This window comes from Motacilla alba, chromosome 3 (genome assembly GCF_015832195.1).
Source record: "Motacilla alba alba isolate MOTALB_02 chromosome 3, Motacilla_alba_V1.0_pri, whole genome shotgun sequence".
Taxonomy (NCBI): domain Eukaryota; kingdom Metazoa; phylum Chordata; class Aves; order Passeriformes; family Motacillidae; genus Motacilla; species Motacilla alba.
In genome coordinates this window covers 109666846-109690718 of record NC_052018.1, presented here as the reverse complement: position 1 = coordinate 109690718, position 23873 = coordinate 109666846, and the positions used below count along the sequence as shown (strand labels likewise).

The 23873-nt window shown below is 41.3% G+C and overlaps 1 protein-coding gene across 10 annotated transcripts in view; it reads right to left on the bottom strand.

The window, feature by feature from the left end:
- Nucleotides 1-23873, bottom strand: part of EML6 (EMAP like 6) — an 88442-nt gene that overhangs the window by 33076 nt on the left and 31493 nt on the right. For 6 of the 10 annotated variants that reach the window (XM_038130458.1, XM_038130461.1, XM_038130456.1 and 3 more), the window contains exons 3-16: nucleotides 23747-23845; nucleotides 22640-22708; nucleotides 19940-20125; nucleotides 17993-18128; nucleotides 15776-15977; nucleotides 12094-12231; nucleotides 10684-10940; nucleotides 9422-9634; nucleotides 8619-8786; nucleotides 7592-7701; nucleotides 5657-5775; nucleotides 4884-5070; nucleotides 4129-4234; nucleotides 1269-1362 (exon numbers count right to left, since the gene is read on the bottom strand). In XM_038130458.1, the coding sequence (XP_037986386.1) occupies nucleotides 1269-1362; nucleotides 4129-4234; nucleotides 4884-5070; nucleotides 5657-5775; nucleotides 7592-7701; nucleotides 8619-8786; nucleotides 9422-9634; nucleotides 10684-10940; nucleotides 12094-12231; nucleotides 15776-15977; nucleotides 17993-18128; nucleotides 19940-20125; nucleotides 22640-22708; nucleotides 23747-23845 (2084 nt within the window). The remainder of the gene's footprint in view (nucleotides 1-1268; nucleotides 1363-4128; nucleotides 4235-4883; nucleotides 5071-5656; nucleotides 5776-7591; nucleotides 7702-8618; nucleotides 8787-9421; nucleotides 9635-10683; nucleotides 10941-12093; nucleotides 12232-15775; nucleotides 15978-17992; nucleotides 18129-19939; nucleotides 20126-22639; nucleotides 22709-23746; nucleotides 23846-23873) is intronic. The other 4 variants (XM_038130457.1, XM_038130466.1, XM_038130464.1 and 1 more) reach the window with 1 other exon arrangement.

Genomic DNA, 23873 nt, shown 5'->3' with positions numbered 1-23873 from the left:
TCCTGGGAGCACCAGCAGCCAGGTAGTGACACAGCTTATCATTATCTTGTTTTTAAAAGCTTAAAGGTCAGCGTGGGAATACATAAAGTATTTCTTTGCTTGCGAGTCAAGCACAATCTGTCTGGGGACAGCAGAACTGGATTGCAGAGCCGAGGAAAATGTCACGTTTTACAGCACAGCCAGGGCTGTTGCTAAGCAAAGCCTCCAGCACAGATTTTAGACAGGATTTAAACCCTCACTGCCTAATAAACTGGATGTCTGAGATGAAATTGTATAGCTAACAGACTGGTACACACATGGAGTAAAACACTGGTTTCTTCATTAATGGTACACTACTAACAGAGACTGCTGCCACCAGAAAATCTCATTTCTTCTGCAACATGTCGCCATATAGTAATTAAAGTAAATTACCCTTCTCAGGCACTTTTTTTGCAGCTATACTAACAATTTCTACTGAGCAGTGCTACATTACGTGGTTGCAGAGAGCATATGGAATTCTCTCCTTGCCTTTCTGGAACTTGCATCCACACTCACAGGAATTCTGCTCAATCCTGGTGACCAGGGGCACACTTGCTTTGCCCAAAGCTGAGACAGAAACCAAGATTCTCAAACAGTTTGATTCTCTTACACTGAACAACTATTGTTGCAATCCAGCAGTTGAGTATAAAACAGCAAACATGTAACTTTAATCCAAGTCTCTTCCCAGCACTGGTCCCTTCCAGAAAGCACAAGGACTCTTCACTGTCGGGTCAGTAGCTGAGCTTTCTGTGGCAATTGGAAGAGCAAATGGCTCAGAAAAAGCTGGCTCAGAAGAAAGGCTGGATCAGCAGTGATTGAAATATATATATATATATATATAGAATAGAGGGAACTCTTTTTCTTTCTAGAAAGTGATCTGGTCATTGATGGATCCCAGCACATTATCAAACACATAAAGGAAATGACACCTCTGGTGACTTCTGCCCTGAGCCAGGACACAAAACCGGAAGAAAATATTAAACTTCACTTGAAAAGCCTGAAACAGGCTACAGTGCCAATGTGGCTCTCCCAACAGAAAGGATGAGGAACTCCTGACAGAAACAGTTCACACGATTTCCAAACACTGGGCTATGCAACCCCAGGTTTTTAATCTGGGTATGTTGCTCTGAAACACCATCCTGCTTTCAGAGGGGAGTTCTGCTTTATTTCTTTGCTCATAGGAAAAATGTGAATGATGCTATTCAGAAAAGAAGTAATCTGAGGGGGTTTTAAACTGAGAGTATCCTTACCTGGTTGTTGCCAGCTTTTCTCCCTTTTTCCAGTCCCAGAACACAATGGCATGGTTATCATCCAGCCCCACAGATGCCAAACATTTCCCATCAGCTGTACAGAAGCAATGCTGAGTGTTAAAGGCGCTATGGCTTCAGCTGAAAATGTAACAGGCAACGAACCAACAATCCCATTGCAAACTGAGTTTCTAATGGGGTATTATAAATGAAGCAAAAAAAAAAAAACCCTAACTAATAGTTTGAGAAATTTGAGTTCAGGTATTTCCCAAAGGCAGACAAAACATTCCTATGTGTAAGTACAAGGAAAACAGGGAGGATCAAACAAGGCAATGAAATTTAATTAATAAAGCTCAAGCACTCGAAATTCACCTTGCATTTTATTTGCAATGTTTCTGATAGATAATGCTTCTTTCCTTTGCTTGAAATGGTGCAGAGATTTACTAGTGTATGCAGTGTTCACAGACAGGGTGATGAAACTATAAATACAATATAAAATTTTAAGGCTAAAAATAACTGCTGGCTATCTTCACTTTCACTGCAGGAAAGACACAGCAGGACTGACAATGAGAGAAAGGAAAGCCAGAAGAGAAAATCATCCATAATTCAACAGTACCCAGGCACTCTTGCCACATGTATAAAATAATGATAAACACAACCATCTCTAACAAAGTTTTAGAGACAAACCTCTGCCCTGAAACTCTATAAAGTTTATAAAACTAAGTCATGATTGTTGCAGCTTATGATAAGATAATTTATAGGGTGTAGGAAGAGCTGCCTGTTTTTTTTTAACTGCAGAAAAGTTGGAGGAAGCAGAGCTGGGTAGAGACTGAACAAGAGCACTGCTCTGGGAATGAGCTTCTCACAGAAATGAATGATGTGAAGGACTCAGCTTGGGCATTTTGACTTCAATAAGAAAAAGAGAGTCACTGGTGTAAATTACTCCATCAGAACTACTGCAGAGTGCACAGGGCTGAGTAAGTTCTTACAGATTTTAATGACTGAGTCCTACTAGAAGCAAGTCAAGAAGGAGAAGGGGAAATTAAGAATCAGTAAGAAAGAAATAGGCCCAAGAGGAAGAAGCAGAATAAGGTAAGAAGAAATGAAGTTAAAATACAGGACAAGAAACCAAAACTTAATAAACTACTGAGTTTATTAAAAAATCCCCAAACAACACAATAATTTAAACTTCATTCACTCGAAACAGGAGGTTTATGCACTAATATGGACTAAACCCTCCAAACAATATCCCAAGGTATAAATGTTAAATTAGCCACCAGAGGGCACAACCAAACGTTGCAGGAATGAAATGATCTTCTCGGAATCACAGTGTCATGGGAAGGGCTGTACAAGAAGGACCCAGCCTTCAGAAAAGGGCAGCAGCTGATGTTTTATAGAGACAGTGAGGGCAGAGAAAACTGTGGGGAAAGTCAGCTGCTGCATCAACTACAGCCAGAAAAGGTTGGGAGCTCCAGGCTTCTATCTTTAAGCTCCAGATAGTGTGAGCTGAACCTAATTTTGAAACCTCTGTTATTAAGACAATGCAAATCCCCTACACAGGGCAGTGCAGCCTCTGATCCTGCAGGGAGGTGCACATTTGCTCAGCTCTCTGCCCCCATCCATGCCAAGAATCCCAACTAAAGGCAGTCAGGAATGCAGTGTGTGCATTGCTCTCGGGATCAGGTCCTAGAGCAACACTGTGATGTTGAATGGTTGCTACTTTTTAAAAGACATTCAGTATTTTTTACAGACTTGTGCCCACAGAATATTTGGCCAGCTTATTCTTTACAGGTACATGGGTTCTAAGATCCAGAATATTCCTACTTGGACAGGAATTTACTTGGTGTTAAAAATGCAAACCACAAAGAATTTTCAAATATAGGAATGTTTGTTCAATTAAGGATCTTAACAAGAAGTTTTTTGACATCTATGCACATTATCTAATTCCAGTTAAATCATTCTTATCCATTTTTATTCCTTCTGGCACTTTATCTCCTTTCAGAGTGAGCTTACATACCACAGTGGGTCAGCAATTTCACATTTGAATTCCAGCTCTTGGATCAACACCAGGGCTCCTCTCCTGATAATGGAATATGACTGAGTTCCACAGATTTATCTTTGTGGAAGTCAACTTCTTTTGTATAGTCTTGTCTTACAAATGTGATCTACATCCTAATGAATTCTTACCACATTTCTGGAGAGCAGAATATGAAATAAGCTATGTTTAATTGAAAAAAAAAATCAGATCAAGTAGAGGATAGTTCAGATAAAGTAATCTCTTAATTTTTTTAACAGAAGAAGGGAAAATGAATTTTCAAGCCCTTTTATGAAGACACAGAAGTATTTAAGTCCCCACCATATGGATGATATTCTTCAGTGCTGCTCACAGGAATTATCCCTTAAAAACTGAGACAGCTTAGGGCAGCCAGCTTGGAAAGACAAGTGGGAGAGACAGCAGACAACTGTTTGTCATATTTACTTCTTCTGTAAACTCACTGAAAAATGTGGCAATTGTTAGCAAATGCAAAGAACTGGATGAGCCCAGAGGTGACATTTCCAACTCATTCATATGCTTTGAGTCACCATCCTGCCTGCTTTAAAATTCTCACACCACCACATAGACAGTGACCAGAATTCCAACTGCACACTTGGTATTATCTACTAGACACCACCAGAATCAATCATTGACCAAGTGACCAAAGGCCTGCGACTGACTTCACTACACACACAATTTTTATCCCAAGTCAGCAAGCTTCCATGTAAAATTGGTACCAGCTGTAATTTAACACCTCTTTGAATTAACATTTCATCATAAGGATTGCTTTTAAATTATTCATTTAGATAAACAGAGGCTGCGGCTTACCTGAAAAATCCAGCGCGCACACTCCTCTCTGGTGCTGGCCTTTGAGCAATGACAAACATTTCAGGGTCTGGGTGTCCCAAACGTGGATAGCAGCATCTCTTCCAACCTGGATCAGAGGGTTAATTGGGGTCTTTGCCCACAGAAGTTCAAAGCACACCAATAACAGTAATTATCATTACTGTTATAAATATCATTAATTAGCATTATCATATCTTAAAAACCCTACAGAGGTTAGTCATTTGTCGTATTTTATCTTTTTCAAGATTTATTTTCTCATTCAGAGAAATATCAGCGGATGGTCTCTAAAGCTGTCAGTATTCATGGTATCATTTATCCTGATGTCTGAATGAATATGCACACACTGAATACATCACAGTCAGTACCAGGTATCAGGAAAGCACCCATCAGCTTTTATCTGAGCACGGCTGTTGAAAGCTCCTACAGTACAAAAATACTGCAACTGAGTCATGACAGTCCAAAACCCTCTAGGAAGGAGATAAAATACAGCTCCTGAGTTTTACATGAGAGATTAAAAGTAAATATAAGACTTTTGAAAGCCACAGCACAAGACTGGCAGTGTTTATGTAATATAGGAATGGTTTCAAAATCACCTCCAACAGTTTCAGCAGAGAAATAGGAAACAACACTCAGTTTGCCCGGATTTAGGAGGAAACAATACAACCGAGGAAGAAGCGTTATGGCGTTTTTTCTAATTCTATATAAAAATATCACTGCTGTCCCTTTGAACTCCCCACCTGCCCAGTAGCCACATAGTCCTTGACGGGGTGGATGCTGAGGCTGAGGATGTCGTCGTCGTGGCCGAGGTAGAGGCGCTGCGAGTGCTGCTGCCGGTTGTAGACGACGGCCACCGCGGCGATGTGATAAACCACCTCCCCCGCCTGCGTGTAGAACAGGTTGTTCCTGCAGTCATAGCCCCTGTACCTGCAGCAAACACCAAACACCTCGTGGCTGCCCCACGGGAAACCTGTGCTACAAATCACGGGCGTGTTAAAGGACAGGAGTCCTGCGGGGACAGCTCGAGCTCAGAAGTATCACATGAAGCTTCATGAGGAATCGGATTGGAGCAGAATCTACCAGGTATTTTAACAAATTGCAGCTACCACAAACAATTAACAGAGAATCCAGGAAACATCAGGTGTAGTGAGCAACAAGTATAAAATGTAATTTCATAAAACTCAATGTTATAAGCTTCCCTTGTTCCTTAACAAAGAGAATCATGGAATGGTGTGGGCTGGAAGGGACCTCATGGATCACCGAGTTCCACCTCCTGCCATAGGCAGAGACATCTCCCACTGGACCAGGCTGCTCAGAGCTCCACCCAGCCTGAAATGCAACTGAAAACAGAAAATCTGTACCTGATATTCTAAGTATTACCACAGTAACAATGACAAATTAAGTGCGGGTAAGCGCCAGAAAATGCTTTGCTTATGCTCTGATACAAGTTGTTAGGGCACCCCAGCAATGTTAATCGATCAGAAATAGCAAATATTATTTGATGTTACTCTACCCGTGTATAAACTGCAGCTTCAAGCTGTCCTCGGGCGCTCTCTCTCTCTTAAGGAAGGGCACAGAATGGTTTTTCTCTTTACTTTGCTGTTTCAGCTGAGGTAGGTCTTCTTTGTAAACCTAAAGGAGAATTGCTAAAGTTAACTGCACATCTCTGGTTTTCCAAATATTTGTGTGTGTGAGTGAAAGTGACTTTAAGCATGAAATTTAATATATGCTAATGTGATGCAGAGCAGTTAGAATGCAGAGCCAGGCACTATTGTCCCCAGCCTTTAGATGATAATAAATGTTTTCTGGACAATGAATTCTCCTGGTCTCAGCGGCCCAGAAGGGCAATCTGGAGCAGCAGCAGCAGAGTGGACTCTTTCTAGAAGATTCCAGTGTCACTTAGTGAAAAGGAATGTAAATGGTGACTGGGAGTCTCCAGGTGCTTTTTAATTTCATCTGTGCTTCAGTGTCCAAGCTCACAGCTGAGCATTAACTGCATCTATCTCGGGATTATGGTGAAATACACAGGAACCAAAACCCCTTCAGTGATCTGCCAACGTGTCCACAACTCCAAAGTACAATTACAGCTCTAAAAATACACAAAATACTTTCCATTTAAACACTTTGGAAATGCTAAAACTCTGTGGAGACACTAAAGGTGTTTGAAGCATCCCCAAACAAAATCCATCACAATGCTGAAATGTAGCTTTAGTTGTTTTCTGTGCCTACATTTCTTGGACAAATGGACAATGAAACTGCCACTCCCACAGAAATCTACTTGCCTTCCAGGAAGCAACACTGGATTTTTGGAAGAAATGAAAAGAAAGAAGCAAACTCAGTGAAACAAAATACTGGGACATCATGTTCTGATGCATCTCAAAATGAAGAATACTCTCTGATGCTTCAGCCATAATATTAAAAACTCAAACCAAACCCCAAATCTCAAAATAAGATTAATGTTTTTATTTCCCAGTGCTTTTGTCAATTATTTCCTTTAACAAAATGCCAAATGCAGCTTCTGCTTGGGGCTATCTCACATTCCCCATGAGGGATGCTATTTTAAAGATGCTTCTGGTTTTCCATGCATTAACCTGCTTGGAATATTGCTCTTGAACTGCCTGCAATGATATTGTCACTTGTAGTTTTTAAACCCAGATGTCCTTTTTGACATACAGACAGTGTGGAGGAGGACGGTGACTGATTTGAATACAGATGGAAAATCAGGAGGGGGAGGGGAGGAGGAGAATGACCAGCACTCCAGTGAAACTGGGAGTGAATGAGAGGGAAGGGAGACAATTTGGCAAAATCTGTTTCATTTGTCAGTCATGATTGATCTCTGTAATAAACAGATGAAAGAAACTGTTGGCAGAAGGACCTACGCAATTTATTGTAGTCTAGAAAGTGAGGTGAAAAGAGAAAGGATGCCCTTGCTTAAAGCCTGGAATGTTAGAGGTGAACTTCCCACATTCCAGAGGCATCCCCATGCCAGCCATTAAATCCCTTAAATCAACATGAACCAACTTATTCTGTGATTTTCCCCCCTTCATACAAGATGCCAGTCCTGCCCTGAGGAATTTCTGACCTTCCTCCATTGCAGCTGAGAGCTCACTGGACAAGGGGACAGGCAATACTCAACTCTCAATGACAACAGCTCCTGGAGTCAGGTTCAAGTGACTTGTAAATAGAGTCCAAATCACAGAGTGGTTTGGGTTGGGAGGGACCTTAAAGACCCCCTTCCAATCCCCAAAACACTTTTAAATTCTTTTCTCCAAACTCTTTCAAATTCTCATCTCCAGCTCAAGGGTTTATGTATAGTGGTTGCATAATCAGCTGAATGCCATCAAAATAACTGGGAGCAGCCTGTGAGTCAGCAGTAAACTTCCTCTCTTTGCTGACTAGAGATGGGAACTTGCCAGGTGATCGGCCCTGTAAGTTATTTCACACTCACCTGGCGATCGTAGTTGATTTGAGCTTCCTGCTCAATGTCAGAATCCAACTCTGGCACGTCAGATAAATCTGAATCTGATTCCTCACTGTAGGAATCAACACCACCCTCTGCTTTAAAAAAGAAAAATTAAAAATCAATATATTGAACATGTAAAATGACAGCAAAATAGTATGTGACATTTTTATATAATTGAGACTATGGGCAAAACAGTATTCAAGAAGTCTGGAAGCTCAAGCAGCTTGTAAAAGTCACGGGGGCTGACTGAATGTGTCAGGCTTCATTTCTGTCTCTCCTGTTTCTCTGCCCGGGGCAGGAAGGTGGCAGAAAGAAGCAAAATCACTGAGCAGCTACTGGTACAGTTCCAGCATCAGAGAATTCTGCTTTCAAAACAGTGTCTGGAGAGCAGACACACAGAAACAACAAATAAAAGCTTTCACTGATCATTCTTTGTGCTTAAGATATTTGCTGTAATTTAGATAATTTACCAAATTGTGCATGTACAGAGTGAAATTTTGCCATTCTGCTGCAGGGAATCCCAATTTTAGCAACCACCATGACACAGTTCACATGGCTTTGGTAGGATACTATAAAGATCATGACTATAACAAGTAGAATACCTGAAGTACAGCTACTGCATAAATATGAGAAATTTGTTGTGAGATATGCGAGATTGCATTGAAAAATAAAATTAAACAATTAAACATGTGTAGTGTGACTTCTGAATGCAAGTTAGATAGCTAAGTTTGAAAATTTAATTATCCAGTCCCTCTAAATGTCTTCTTTCACACGCTTTGAGGAATGCTGCTTTTGTATTCCCAAACACAAATATTGCAGACTGCAGCAGCTTTTAATGTGGCCCCAACCAAGGCTTGTCTTTGAAAGCTTCAATGTCCCAAACATGCTGAGTATATGCAATTCCAAAGAATTATTATTTTTTCCCCCTGTTAAATCAATAAGAGCTCTTCCAGCAGTGCTGCATTCTCTGCTGATTGAATTTAACAAATACTTGAACAGAGATGATGTTTACCTTGGGGAGAGGCTTCCAGGATGCCATTGGTTATCCCTTCTGGAACAAACCTCCACTGAAAAACGGAGTGATCAGCACCTCCCGTGCTCAAAACCCACTGGAAATCATGGGACCAGCGCACATTGGTGACATGGGCTGAGTGGCCAACATATTTCCTGAATTTAGCTCCTGAAAACAGGAGGAGAATTGCTGGTATGTAAGGGGAAAAATTAACCTTATAACTAATGAAGTTAGGTTCCTAATAGAAACACACACTTGTGAAATCTGAAAAACAAAAAACACTCAAATGCCTCATTTGATAGGGTGATACAAAAGTAATTGTGATATAAAAATAAGTAGCATAAAATAATATGGGCAATATCTTCAGCTGTCAGAAAAGAACTTCAGTCTCGGCAGGAAGTACCAGACACACACAAGGTTTAATTTTCCCCTTTCTGGCCATGAGTGCCAGTGTGAACTCAACACAGGCATTACATTTTCCCTAAAACACAAATTTTGAAATTACACTGAGATGTGATATCAAATTAAACACTGAAGCTCACAGAAAGGCAAAAGGTTGTTTGATTTGGATTGCTGGCTTTATGCTTGGCACAGTGCAAATCCTGAGGAAGCAGCCACACATTCTCAACACTTCTGAAAACAGAGAAAACTAAGTCTGGTCTCTGTATCCATTAGTACTCATAGGAATTGTGAACACACTAATTGGAATTTCACACCAGGATGAAAAGCAACCATTAGAAAATACACTGATATGGTGTTGAGGTAAATCTTGCATTTTTCAGCCACACAAAATTCCATCTTACCTTTCTTCAGGCACGGAAACCGGAATAATTTCACCAGGCCAAAGTCATCACCAGTCACCAGCACAGAGCTGTTGTAATTCCCATCCACAGAGTTGACATCTGTGATGTTTGTGTACTTTGGCCAAATTCCACTCACTTCAGATCCTATCACACAGGTCCATGAAGCCCAGTGAATTCCTTTGATCTCATCTTTGCTCGTTAGATGTTTCCCAGCTGAAAATGTGCAGGTGAATAATCAATTTCATCATCTGCTTCTTAGAAACTCTGTTTCTTTTCATCATATTTATCTGTGTATGCTAGTTGTAATTAATTTTTAACCTCAATTAAGAAGAGTCACAATCTCCTTTAAATTACTATAATCTCTCATTTGTGGCGTTTGAGGACAGCGCACATCTGAGGAGTTCTAATGCAGCTGCCTTAGAAATAATTAGAATACTAATGAGAATTAGTATGCTAATTAGGATTGGCACGATAAAAACATATGAAAGTGGAAAAACTTCATAATTCCAACCCTACCAAAGAAATGCCTTCAGTAGAAAGTACTGTGAATAGCATGAGTTCCTAGAACACTTTCAAGTGCTAAAGGTTAATAATACCCAATTTTAAACCATGCTCATGTGCTAGTAGGAGTTTTTCATCCACATTAAGTCCCTGAAATGTGAGTATTTGGTCCGTCAGCCATTCTGTACTGGTGCTTTTTACTTACAGGGGCTGTTTTAGAGTTGATTGAAGGCTGCCAAACTAGCTCAGAAGAAAATTTTATTTCTAAAGCTCTCTCCTGCAAAAGTTTCCTCTAAATATTAGAAAGCATTCTCAAATAAGAGTGAGAATAAGTCAATTAAATTAGTTATCAGTGTTGTTTGTACCAACAAGCTTTTACATTGAGAACCTCAGCAATTCGAGCTGACTCAAACAGTTCTCCTATTTTTAGTTACAATCTTAAAAACATTCTGGTCACTAACAGGAATCATTCATCAAGGAAGGACAATAGGGACAGAGGGGCTTTGGTAGTTACCCGAGAGTGAGTCAACCTGTAAAAGTTGCTAAGAAAAAATATCTAATTTACACAGCAGACACAGCTTTTCCTTAAAACTGAGGATATTCAGTGAGTATTGACTGAAAAAAACAAGCAGTGGGTATTTCTCTATGTTCCAGCCAGGAAACTCCACTTTCACCTGTAATAGTTATATCATATTTGTGGCGTTCTCTTCAAGCAAAAGCAAAATTTAATTGTTCATAACACGAGCCCCTTGTAAACTTACAGGGCATCTTGTAGAAGAGCCTCTCTCCAGCACCATCGTTGGTCTGCAGGAACTTGCTGTCCACGGACCAGTCAATGTGGGTGATGAAGCTGGAGGATTTGTTGCATTCCCCAATTTTTTTGTATCTCTGGGCGACGGCGTAGATGTCCACGGGGCCATCGTTGGAGCCCACGGCCAGGTAGGAGCCATCCGGGGAAAACTTCATCTCATGGATCACCTCCTTGCGGTCCTTGATGTGAACCACCTCGGTCATGTCCCTGCAGGAGCCACAGGGGAGAGTGACAGCTGGAGACCCAGGAATTTGCAAGCCACAGGTAAGGCGACAGATGCACTGAATAATTTGTACAACAGAAATTAGATTTCACTTCAAACATCCTTTTTTCGTGGATAACTTCCTATTGCTTCCATTGATTCTATGCATTTTTTAAGCAGCAGACAGAAACCACTCTGCCTGTCCACAATGATTCTCTTCACCGGCTCTAATGAGGTACTGCTAGCAGCATCCAACCCAAATTTACTGAGATACATTTTGTAAGCACACCTTTTAAATCCTGATACACAGCACTGTTAAAAGCAGGGTCCTGAAAGGAGAAGCATTCCTAACCCAAAACAGAGGTTTCCAGGAGGCATCAGACAAATTAACGAGGACAAGATTACTGGGAGACAAAAATAATTAACTTCTTTAGAAAACAATCACTGGGAAGCCTTTAAAATGAATATGAACCGCTCATTTAAGTTTTGTTAAAGTCATTCGAGCAGAGCATTATAGGGGTTTTCCCACGCTTTTCCCTCCTATCAGTCTGGAGTTCCAAGTATTTTAAGTATATGTTTGGCAAACATATCCTTAGGTATGTTACATTATCCTTCCAGGTATCAATTAAAACAGCTTTTGTACTTTGAAATCACAATGGGGATCTGGCTATTTCACTCTATGGCCCATTTAAGGCTTTACCTGCTTTTGTGTGCCCTCCATAACAACATTTCAGACAGAAAATGCTTAAGATGCAGCCATGCAGAAAAAGGCTTTCCACTTACACAAAAAGCAGAATTCAGGTTTATCTTGAAAATACTTAAAAATGTCTTTTGATCACCAATTATTTTGCCTGGTATGTGTATGACAGGAGATAAATCATCAGTGAAGAAGATTCCTCTCCAAACTATGTTTTTTCTGTTATGCACTTTTCTTCTCACTAAATACCTGTATAACCTCAGACTACAGTAAAAGAGCCAAACTTGAAAATCTTAAATTTTATCAACATTATTACTAAGAGCTAATATTTTGAAATTGATTAAAGCATAGATTTTATATCCTCTTTGCCAAACTACCACCTCTTAAAAGGGATATGGATGCACCTGCAATTATTATTTCTTTTTCTTCTGCTAAGATCCCCAGTGGCTTTCTCATCTTACCTTACTCTGAGCACAATGAAGGAGCCATCCTTCATCCCAAGTGCCAGCTGGGATCCGTCAGGACTGAAGGACACGCTCCGTACGGCCTCTTCCATATTGCAGCGAGCGATCAAGGCATGGTCAGCAAGGCTCCACAACCTGCCCCAAAGGGAAGGGAAAGCAGGAGGGGGCTTTTCCTGACTGCCCAGCATTTGGGTGTCTTCAAGAGGAACCCCAAATGTCTAGCTCAGTTGGGAAAATCACTTGCACACACCCCTTGTGTTAATACTGTGTAAAGGACTGAGCTCCTTTCAGCCTGAACACAACCGTGGTAGAAGAAAACAGAGTGAAGCTCGATTACATCTCATTTGGTGTTATTTCCAGACTTCACTTATCTGATTGAATTCCCCAAAATGAGTAACAGAAATGCAGCTTCTGTAGACAGGAAGGGTCAATGCAGCTCAGAGTGAAATTTTCACTGAAAGCAACACTCAGGGAACATCAACATTCCAACCACAGGGAAGACTTTCTTTTCCCAACTCTGAATGAGCTAGGAGACAAAACTGCATACTGATTCCCTCATTCACATCAATGCAATTAAAAAGAATCAACCAGTAAATTATGTCCTAAGATAAAGGCAAATAATGCCCCTATATTTTTCTGAAGGAATGGAAGGAGCTTCCCAAATCACTACTTGTTAACCCATCAGATCTCAGTAGTCTGCAAGACTTAGAAATTTAAAGAACAAGTGAAATAATGGAGAAAAATGCATAAAAGACCTCTCTCAGGGTAGAAGAATTAAGACAACAGTACCCAACTATCTTTGTTTTGAGGATGGAGTCATCAGTGTAATGTACTGATAACATCTTCAGTAAAATATGTGAATTATGAATCAGTAGATGTGATTAAGCGCTAAACTGGATAAAAGAACAATTTGTGCAAGAACTGTAACATGACACTGGACCGAGTTGTAGAGCAAAGCTGGCCAGAAAGGAACACCCAGGCTGGGTGGGAGATCCTACTGTGAGTTACAGTAAAAGCCCTGGAACAGTAACAATTCCTATTTCTACTGAAGGCACTGGCACCAAGGATGTGGATGCTGCTGAGCTTGGCTCTGCACAGGGAGCTGGGAGGCACTGGGAGCACAAGAGGCTCCAAAGGAGAAGTTCTGTAGTTGGCACCAGAATAAACAGCATAAACACAACTTGGATGGAGCCTAAAAAGAAGGTGGAAAATAAATGAAAGTGGGACATTAAAACTGTTTTCAAAGACAAACATGAAATAGGATCAAGAATCTTGCAGTCTCACAAGGCAGAAGCTGTGAGCCCAACATAACAAGGAATGAACCAGGAAGGCTTTGGAAAGATTTTGTAGAAAACACTAGGATACAATTATTGCTCCAAAATGTTGCTTCCACATATATCAGTTTGTCCAATACTCTGGAAGCCTAATTGCAAAACATGACAGTTTATTTAATAAATGAAATAAATAATTCTCTATGCCTTCAGAGAATGACATTTTTTCCCTGTTCCTGCAGTAAGAGACAGGGAACAGGCAGCTTTCCTAGTTGAGATGGTTTGCTTTGGAAAGTTAAAATGTTAGAAACCTATATTTGGCTAGAGACTTCTCTCAGCTGGGCTAGGGAAAAATACAGTAAATCCCCTTCTCATTCAGACATCCCAGACACAAGAATAACATCTGACTCACTAAATACTTTTATTTCTAAGCCAATTTAGATTCCTATTACATACCCCCTCTTTGAAAAATAGTGTGATAACCAAATACTAAGAAAAATTACCCAGTGAAGGGCAATACAGAAACATCCCTGTGGACGCAATTTAAATTTTACAGAAAAATTGCAGGAAAATCTTTGTGTGTTGTTTTTTATCTTAATGAAAGTATTTATACATTTCACTGGAATTCCTCACATGAAGCCATAGTCTATAAAAAAATCCCACTAGCATTCAAATCCCACCCTCCCTAGTGCTCAAACAGCTCAAAGATGTGTGACATCAGGCAGTAAAATCCCTGCACATTCGAGAGAATGGCACATCCAAAGGCATCAGGGATATCATAACTGCTCCAGCAGAGATAAGAATGGTAAGAGCAGCACTAATCAAGGTTTGATGTGCACTCAGATCCTGCAGTGCTTCCTGGAGGGGCACGAGCTGGGTCAGGCTCTGAGTCAGCAGCACCTTCTCCAGCTCCAGGAGCGGAATTACTCTGCCCACCAAGGGATGAGCTCAAGACAAGAAATCCCATCTTAGTGGGGCTTATTGGCTTGAGGGCAGTGCAATGCTAATCCCAGCTTTGCAGCCCTTCCTCCAGAACTGACCTGCGTCCTGCCAGGACACTCGTGCCTGTCTGTAACACTGGGCAGGCAAAGCCCAGCAGAAGAGACCATTCATGCACTGCAGAAACTGAAAGAAATAATCCTCCTGTGGGAAGCAGGGAGAAAACACAACTGTAGAGAACAACTGGCAGTTCTGTGGGTTTCACGCTTGGATTTTAATTTGGGTTAGAATGAGATGAGAGATGGCAGGGATAGGAAACCAATACAAGTGAAAAGGCTGAAGAGGAAGAAAAAAGAAATCCCAGCTGAGCAGCAAGCCTCAAGGCAGAGGTGAATCATAATGTGCAATCTGACGGAGCAGTAATCAGAAGCTGGGTGTATGGTAGGTGATTGATTTTTGGCACTCAGGAAAACCCCCATCTCTTTAATCACAGGTAGATAATCAGCTCCACTGGGCAGAGACCATGCTCAGGTGAGGGCACACAGCAGCTCTGTGGGTGTCGTCTCAGGAAGAGTCTGAGTTGGAGAAGGGCCATCCTTGACTTTGTGACAGTGTCCACAAATATGTGGGCAAAATTTTAAAACGCTGCTGCAAAGCCTCAAGATACAAGTGGTGTAACTAAACACAGGATCACAGAATATCCTGAGTTGGAAGGGACCCATCAGGATCACCAGTCCAGCTCCTGGCCCTACGCAGACACCCCAATAATCCCAGCCACTGCCTTCCTTGGGAGTGTTGTCCAAATGCTCCTGGAGCTCTGGCAGCCTCAGGACTGTGACCATTCCCTGGGGAGCCTGGGCAGTGCCCAGCACCCTCTGGGAAAGAACCTGTTCCTAATATCCATTCTAAACCTCACTTGTCTCAGGTCCAGCTGTTCCCTTGGGTCTTGTCACTGGTCACAGACAGAAGTGATCAGTGCCTGCCCCTCCACTTCTCCTTATGACGTCGGCGCATTTTCATTAATTTCATTTTCTGGCATTTTAACTGAATTGGTTTTAGATCAGATTTCCTAAACACTCAAGGCTGAGGCAGATACCTTCTGAGTAAAACACTGGACAAAAGAATTTAGGCTTTAAGCTTGTTGCTTGATATTACCAGAAGAGAAGTATGAGGCGACCATTCCCCATTTAGATCCCCTGTACACAGCAGGACTAAATCAATAATACAAGCAGAAAATAAAAATACAGCACATTTTGAACATAAACTCTGATCATTTTTACACGATGTGTGGCACCCAAATATGAAAACTGAAGAGAAAAAAAAAGCTACTACGAAAAATACAGGGTGGGAGATGGGAAAATGTTGTCTTAACAGAGTCTCAGCGTAAGGCCAGCAAGTCAATCCATTACAAAATTGCAAATTAAGGCGCATCTGAAGCAATGAAATCAACAAAGTGAGCGCAGCCTTACCGCACGGAGCGATCGTCGCTGCCGGTGACTGCCAAAGGCTTCTTGGGATGCACAGCCAGGGCCCAGAGCTCCCCCTCACAGTGGCCCTGCATGATCAGCATGGGCTTGTCCCTCTCCCTCACGAGCACCTCGAAGATCTCGCTGTCCTGCGTCCCCGCCAGGAGCCTGTCGGCTTTCCAGCACACGCTGCGGATGGACAGGCCTGGGGGCACAGCGGGAGCTGCCCTCAGTGCCAGCGGTGCCAGGGGGGCACAGCCAGCACCGCTGGAATTCCAGAGGTCATTCCCAGCTGACATCCTGGGCACCGGGGTCACACAGAACATCCCAGCTGATTCAAAGCTCAAGGCACCTGTGTCAGATTTTCTCCATTTGGCACACAAAGAGAAAGCTCAATCCTGAGAAAACATGCTTGCTGCACACCCTGGGAATTTAAAAACCAGCTCCATTTTACAGGATTTAAAAATCTAAATTTTACATTAGTCAAGGGGTTCCTGTGATTGAAGCTGGTTTATTCCTTTTTCCAGTGCTTTATTTTTTCATGCATTTACATAAAATTTTAATGGTGAATTTATATGGTTTGTGCCCATTTATCACACTTCTCCACTTTAATCAAAGTGGATTATTAAAAAAAAAAAAACAAAACTAAAAAAGACATCCTCCCCAAACCCAAACCAACAGAATTTTGCTTTGTGTAACTTTAAGAGAACTTGATCTTATTCCACAAATCTGATCCCTACTTTGCAGCTGGAATTTTACTGACCACAAGCTCAGAAACACCCTCTCAGCAGGCTGATCAATTTGGTAGCACTCTCTGGTCAACTGCTTGCAGGGTTTGTATTTTCTGTTCCAGTACATGAAAAAAGTTTGGATAACAGATCTGGATGCTGTGAGATGTGAATGAATAAAAAAGTCCATTTGTCATGCAGTCAAGGTCACCCACATCATCATTTTCACATTTTTTGGAACCAAATACATAATGCAGTGAAATACTGGTCACATAAATAAAATATTCTCATCTCCCGAGAAGGTTAAATGAATCCTAATTTATTTTCCTGTCCACTTCCAACAGCTTTTAATTTTTCTGAAGCCATTTTATGACTTAGCTAAATTCACACTGAAGTTCTGACTTTCATCTTCTTCTTGGTACACACCAATGACCACACAATGGAATTCAGATTGGGATTTGGTGGAAGATGGACATTGTTAAGAATTAGAATACAAACACACCTTTGGATGTGGGAAAGGCAATGCTCCCAGTGAACACACTGCACGGGAAGAAAGATTATCTGGTCCCAGGGTTTGTTTGATGGACCATGCCTTTGCAAAATGCTTTAGAAAAATAACTGCAAGTGAGGGACAGAAGGTCCCAGGTAAGAATAAGGCTCCACCACTGCTCAAGGCTACAGATGTACCTTAATTCATCAGTGCCAATGACAACTGAAAATGAAACCCCACTTCCAGAGGTTGGGAGTAGCCTCAAAGGCAGTTTTCACTTGCCCAGATCTTTGCTTTTTGGTTATTTGTTGCTACTGTTTTCTAGAAATTCATGCTAAACATTATGATTCGGGCTGCAAAAAACTACATAAAGCCAGGAGTGCAGAGCACAGGGACTGCTGCTTGGGTACCTTGGACAACTTTTTGAGGGCTAAATTCCACGAGTGAACACTACATCCTTGATAAAACATGCATTGTGACCCATGAGATTATAAGTGCTTCAAATCATGAAATAAAGGGATGACTGAGCTCACAGGAAGCAGGATTAGATTCAACAAATGTGATTATCACCAATTTAGTAACATTCTCTCCAACAAATCTGCCAAGTGCTACCATTCCAAGTGCGTAAGTAGAGTGCTCAGATGGTCAGCATCTCTGAGTATCGGGTTCCAAAAATCTCAATTAGCTAAATGAACTGCAAGTAATTAATTAATTAAGGATTGACTAACTTCATTCTCCCATCTTAAGGTGTTTAATTAGTTCTCACTTATCTTCTTGCATTTGCATGGGGAGCAGTTTTCATGCCTGTCTTTATACCATGAACCATGGAACACTCCACAGGTTACAGAATTGTCAGAGAGGGAAGGGAACACAGATCCAAGATAAATACAGTCATTAGGTAAAAAAATCAGCAGTATGCAGAGACATCTATGCTTCACATTAAATGCTGTCACAATCCATTATCCAGATGTGTGGAAAACCATTAAAGGAATAGCTCATTACCTTTGTATCCTTGTTCAGTCTCCCTGAGATCAATTTTAGTAATTGGTTTGAACTCAGTGTCCCACAGCCGAATGCAGCCATCTCTCCCTCCAGTGGCAAAGCCTTCTTCACAAGCATACATACTAAAAATTCCAGCCTGTCAACCAACAGCAGCCCAAGTTTTAAAGGTCTTTATTTACAACCAATTTAAACACACAAGGCAAACGTTTTCAAACAGACTCTTGTTAAAGGCCAGAAACTGCTGGGCACAGAAGCGTTGCCCATCCAGAAAGCAAACCAGCAAACAAAGCTTTCATTTCAAGTGCTCCACTCGAGTGGTTTATGTAGAAACCTTTGTGCAAATAGCAGTGACACAGCCTATCTGCAGAGCTTCATGTTCAGGTTGAGTAATATTATGACAAGGACAATTGAATAACTAGTGGAGCACTTAAAGTAAAGAGTTACCCGTGATAAACAAAACCAAGCAAACAAGCAATACAAATATTCTTACAGGAGCAGAGGTGACTGAGACATTCTTTCATGAATTCAGTTCAGGCATCGTTTGGAATCTGACAGGAACTGAAAGAGTGTCAATTCATTCTCTTGGTTGAAAACAAGTTTCTATTACAGTTTGAATTTGTCCTTGGTTTTGAAAATGCCTCATGATTAATGACTGTGCTGAACTACCTTGGAATAGTTCAAGGAATGCCTGCTGAGCCAGTATTTTATCAGGAAAACCTTGGTTAGGAGGTAAGTTGAACTGCATGGAAATAAATACAATGGAGAGAAGACCTCCATTTTCAAAGTGGCCTTGTGCAATGTCTTCATAAATTAATACTTCTAATTAGAGATTGCATGTTAGCAATGGCAAACTCCATAATTCATCACATTATTTATAAAGAGGTTGTATTTAATCATTTTAATGAACCTAACTAAAATTCTGCAAACAGAATTCTGCTAATATACTACTGCTTGCCAAAGACACTCCTGTGTTATTGCAGTTGCAGTTTCATGGTAGTTCCTCAGGTAAAAAGCCCCACTGAGACTCCAGTCTCACTGCTTTCATAAATTAGGGATTACTTTTGTAAATAATCAGTCCCTAGATCTCATTTGAAGAGGTCGTACAACTGATGAACTGTCGCCATAACTAATTTTGGGAGACCAGAAAAAAAACATTATTTTTGCAGTGCTCTTTCTAGAACAAAACTATAGTGACAAGAGTTAGTTGTCATATCACTTTTCTAAAGAAAATTGTCTGGTTTCCTTTTGTTCCAAAAACCCCACATCAGAATGCCATTGCCCACAGTCATATTCCAAATGGGAGCAGTTCTCAAACACATTTGAAGTAAGACAAGGAAGTCCTACTGCGTCTTTATTGTAGCAAAACCAGAGAGAAATTAATTGTATTAGACTGGTTAGAAATCTAACACACATCCCCCTTTCACTCTGTAATTATGAGAGCTCCAGACTGGGGGTGGTGGTTTGTGGGTGTGTGTTGTGGAGGTAATTGGAGTAAACTCTCTGGAGTATGGCTGGAGTGTAAACTCACGGATTCAACAGGCTTGCTCCACACTGAAGCTCTTCTGAGGAGTCAGTCTCCAGCATTGGGAATTTCAGTGGTAAAACTCTATTTAAGCCTAGATAATCTGCTTACCAACTATTTTAAAGTAAACTGGTCATAACTGAAGCTACTCAATCTGTGAAACTTTAGGTGTACAGACTTAATCTGAGGTTTGGTTTGCTTGGTTAGACGGAGGCTATAAATACCAGCAGCGTTGGCACTATCAGCTCAGCATCTGTTGGCAACATGTCAACAAACACAACATTACATCTAAGTTCTTAATTGCTGAACAGCCTCAGACATCCCTCTGACCTGAAACAGAAGGAAATCTTTGTAGCTAAGCCTTCAGGAAGTTTTTCAACTCAATGAACAGCTCCTTATCAAACAGACATGAAAACACCACTTACACTGTGTGCTCCTTGAATTGTGCGCACCAAGTTGAGCCCTTTCCAAACATAGATGTCCCCATTTAAAGCCCCAGAGTAGGTGATGTCTTCTTTAGCACAGGCTAAACACAGGATTGTTTGGAGGTCTCCTGTTTTACCAAATATTCCTCTCTTTGCTGTCAGGGCATTTCCACACAATGTCCAAAACTGTGGAATGTAAATGGCAGATCAGGAGAGGTTTCTGCAGAATTTCTGGTTTTTCACATTAGCGTGCAGATCTCAGACACACATCCTGACAGAGCAGTGTCTGGGCAGGCACTGAAGAGATTCCTTCAGTCCTATCAGAACACCCGCTACTCCAAAGCCTGCCCATTTACCAAGGAAAGATCCAGGCAAATATAGTACATCTAAACCCAAAACAAAGGATCAAACTGCTCGAGGGGGTGAGGCTCAGTGCTGCCTCACTACTGCCACACTGCCCCTTCTTATTCTCTCACTGCCCTTTATCAGGTTTTGCTGGGAAACGCTGTCCAGACAAGTTTTTAAACCCAAGCAAATCCCATTTTTCTTGTCTGCAAAGCACAGCTACAGCACTGAAGTGATAAAATACTTTATCTTACACAACCTGAGTGCTGGAGCAGACATTTCTGCCCTTCTCCAGAGCACTGAGAGAGTTCTGCCCCTCAAATATAGTCACAGTTATTGAGAAACCATCTGGTCCATGGGGACTGCAAACACTCGTACATGAGACAACTCCCTGACTCCCAGAGTAACAGGTTCCCAAGCGTGGACAGGGGACTTCCAGCTGCCACCCAAAAGCCATTAACATTCTGCAAAAAGGAATCTAAGACTGACTGGGGAGGAGAAGAAGAGTGAAGAAAACAAAGTTTGTCTCAGAAGGTTGTCTTTGGAGGTGAGCTAGAAATATCAGACTACTTGTTTTTGAGTAAGAGTGGTTTTTTGTAAATTTAAATAAATATCATTTATCAAGCAGAGACCACAGTTTGTGTACTCAACTCCCCCTCAAGGACCAGACCTTCTGGGGAAGGCAGAATAAAGAGAATATCAATGAGAGATGTGCAAGAGAAGTGCTGAAATCTCCAGTCCTGTCAGCACCACAACGTTCTGGACAGGTGCAGATACAGAACAGCAAATCTCTGGGGTGCAGCACAGCTCAGTGTGTCAGCAGAGCCATCCCTGCTCCTATCTGACAGACACTGGACAGGAATGTGATGTGTCTGACATGGATTCATCATGTCCATCTATTCCCACTTCATTTGCCTTCAGCCAAATTTTTAGGTATTTTTCTAAAATTCTTTATTCCAGAAAATCCTTGGATCAAGATTTTTTATTTCAGCTCCTTCTCTGTTAATTCAATTAAATATTCCCTTTGCCTCATAACATCAGCCAATTTAGAAGGCAGAGGGAATACTGTTCCCAGGGCTCTCATTCCTTGAGTAAAACTAAACTCTGCTGGTCAGCTGAGGAAGGAGTGCTAGAAGGAAGGAGTTCTCTAACACTGAGGCAGCAGTGTTAGAAGGGTGGAGGGAGGATCCTGAGCTCAGTGAGAGATTCCTTAGCTCCTGGGCTTTACCTCAGCTTTTAATCCCTGCTCAGCCAAATGAGCCAGCAGAACTGGACTGCTAACAGAATAAACAGCCCAATTCCCAAGCATCAGTCCCAATTCCCACAGTGATACATTTTCTTTTGAGCTGTTATTATCACATTCCCACAGCCTTGTAGCAAGGAGCTGCTGGAGCACCACTGGAGGGGAACACAGAGTAATTTCCCCTCCATGCTGCTTTTTCCTGTTTTTTGGCATTCCTTTATCTCCATGTATTTACAGTGCCTGGTATTCTCTGTGTTCAGGGTGATTATGGCCATTTTAAACAGAAGACAGGTGCCAAACAAACACAGGTTTTGGAAAACAGCTTGCAGAACACAACAGATGGTATCACTGCTGCCAAAACCACCCACAGTTTGAAGCAGTGGTGGTTTAAGGGCACGAGCTTCTCAGGAACCAGAACTAGAGATATTAACCAGTTTCCTAAACTTCTAGTTAAAGCTCTTCCCACCCCAGTCATGTGAAATAATTGCCATCTGTTAGGAATGTTTTTGAGGAGACAGGAGAAAAATAGAAACCTGAAAGGGATATTGGCAGACAAGGATTTGTTTCTAAGCTTTCCAAAGTCATAAGAATGTTTTATCCTAAACATCTAACATATATGTAGGTTTCTATTTCGAACACTTCCATAAAGGGTGACTTAGAGGGAGCAAAGAGTGGGGCACCAGCATTTTGTCTCTGCAGGCCCTGCACAGTTCTCAGTGGTGTTACATGAGAAGCCCAAGTGCAGGTCATTCTGTTCACACTTTCTGCCTTGGTTCCTCCTACAGCTGCACAGTGACCCTCTGTGATGCTGGATGAGGGAAACCCCTGAAGGCTGAGACCATTAGAGTGGAATGGAGAGGACAGAAGACCCAAAATTATAAGTATATAATGATGAAAATTACACCAAAGAATCTTCCTGACTTTCTTGTTCAGGTAATCTGCAGCTCAGGCACTGCTGAATGTCTGAACTGGCTTCAAACAATTCTGCAAAATGTTCACATAAAGAAAGAAAAATATAATCTGTCCCTTATTTCAAGTCCTCATCAGGTAAGAATACAGATTTTTCTTTTTGTGCAAGTACTTTTTCCAAGTAAACAATGAAAGTTCTTTACCTTTATGTGTTTTACTCCACAGCTGACAATTCTGTTTGGCTGATATTGATCCCAGGAAATATCAAATATCTGTTAAGAAATATATTAAGCTGATATTTTAACCTATACAGTAATGGCATCTAGGTTCAGCTTGCTTTTACCACTGCTTAGCCATAATTTCTGTTGGAACATGTTACTAAAAATGAAGGGACCTTATACAGATAAATTTGGAACTCTTTGTAATCAAAGATCAAGGCAAACAGAGGGTTCCTCACATAGTTCTGTCAACACACTTCACCCCTGTCTCCCCACTGCCAATCCATTCCAGCTCCAGGTTGTTATTGAATAAACAATATTTACACAGGCATTCTTTCCCACTCCCACTTCTGTGCAGAAGCTCCTTTTTCTGGTTGGGAAAGTCTACTGGAACTAAGATTTTAGTACCTCCAGCCTATGTCCTGGAGAATTCTGGTAATCTGGAACCTGATCTTGCACTTACTGAGGTCAGTAGCAAAACGTTCACAGATGTAAACCCTGTTATAATATGATAACATCCATACAAGTTGTCCATAATTTATGTTAACGTATGCATCCCTGTGCTTATATATGTCAGGGAGGTATTTTGCTTATGCTGAACCTGGTGAAACATTTTCTAATCCTGAATAACATTGTAAACTTATACCTGGTCAGTTCTCTTCTTTAAGATCCTTTACCTGAAGCTAACATATATAAAAGAAATATATCTCTCAATCAAGTTTCTTCAGCAGGTAACTGTGTTAAGGAAAACTGAACGGGATATAACTAAATAAGCCCTTGGAATGAATTGTCTTTTTGACACACTCAGAGATAAGACGATCTTTGTCCATGGAGCTCCCATTTCCCATCTCCTATGAAGGGCTACAGATCATCCTACTCACTGTGCTACAAGTTATTTCCTCCCTAGGCTTACTAACAGTGCCTTGTGCTGTGTCTGGCCCAATGAAAAGGAATAAATATCTCATCCAGTATTTTAAAAACCAGGTAGAATGACCAGAATTAGCTTTGCATCAACCTAACAGAAACAAAAATGATTTTTGAAACAGCCGTGCAGCTCCCAGACAGAACCCAGGAATGCTTCCATACAATTACCCTGTCGGAGTGGCCTGTAGCTGCTGCCAGGAGCTTTCCTCTCTTCCAGTCCCAAATACACACCGTGTTTTTGGCATCCAGTCCCACGGAAGCCAAGCGCTGAGGAGAAACAACACCAATCCAGTTA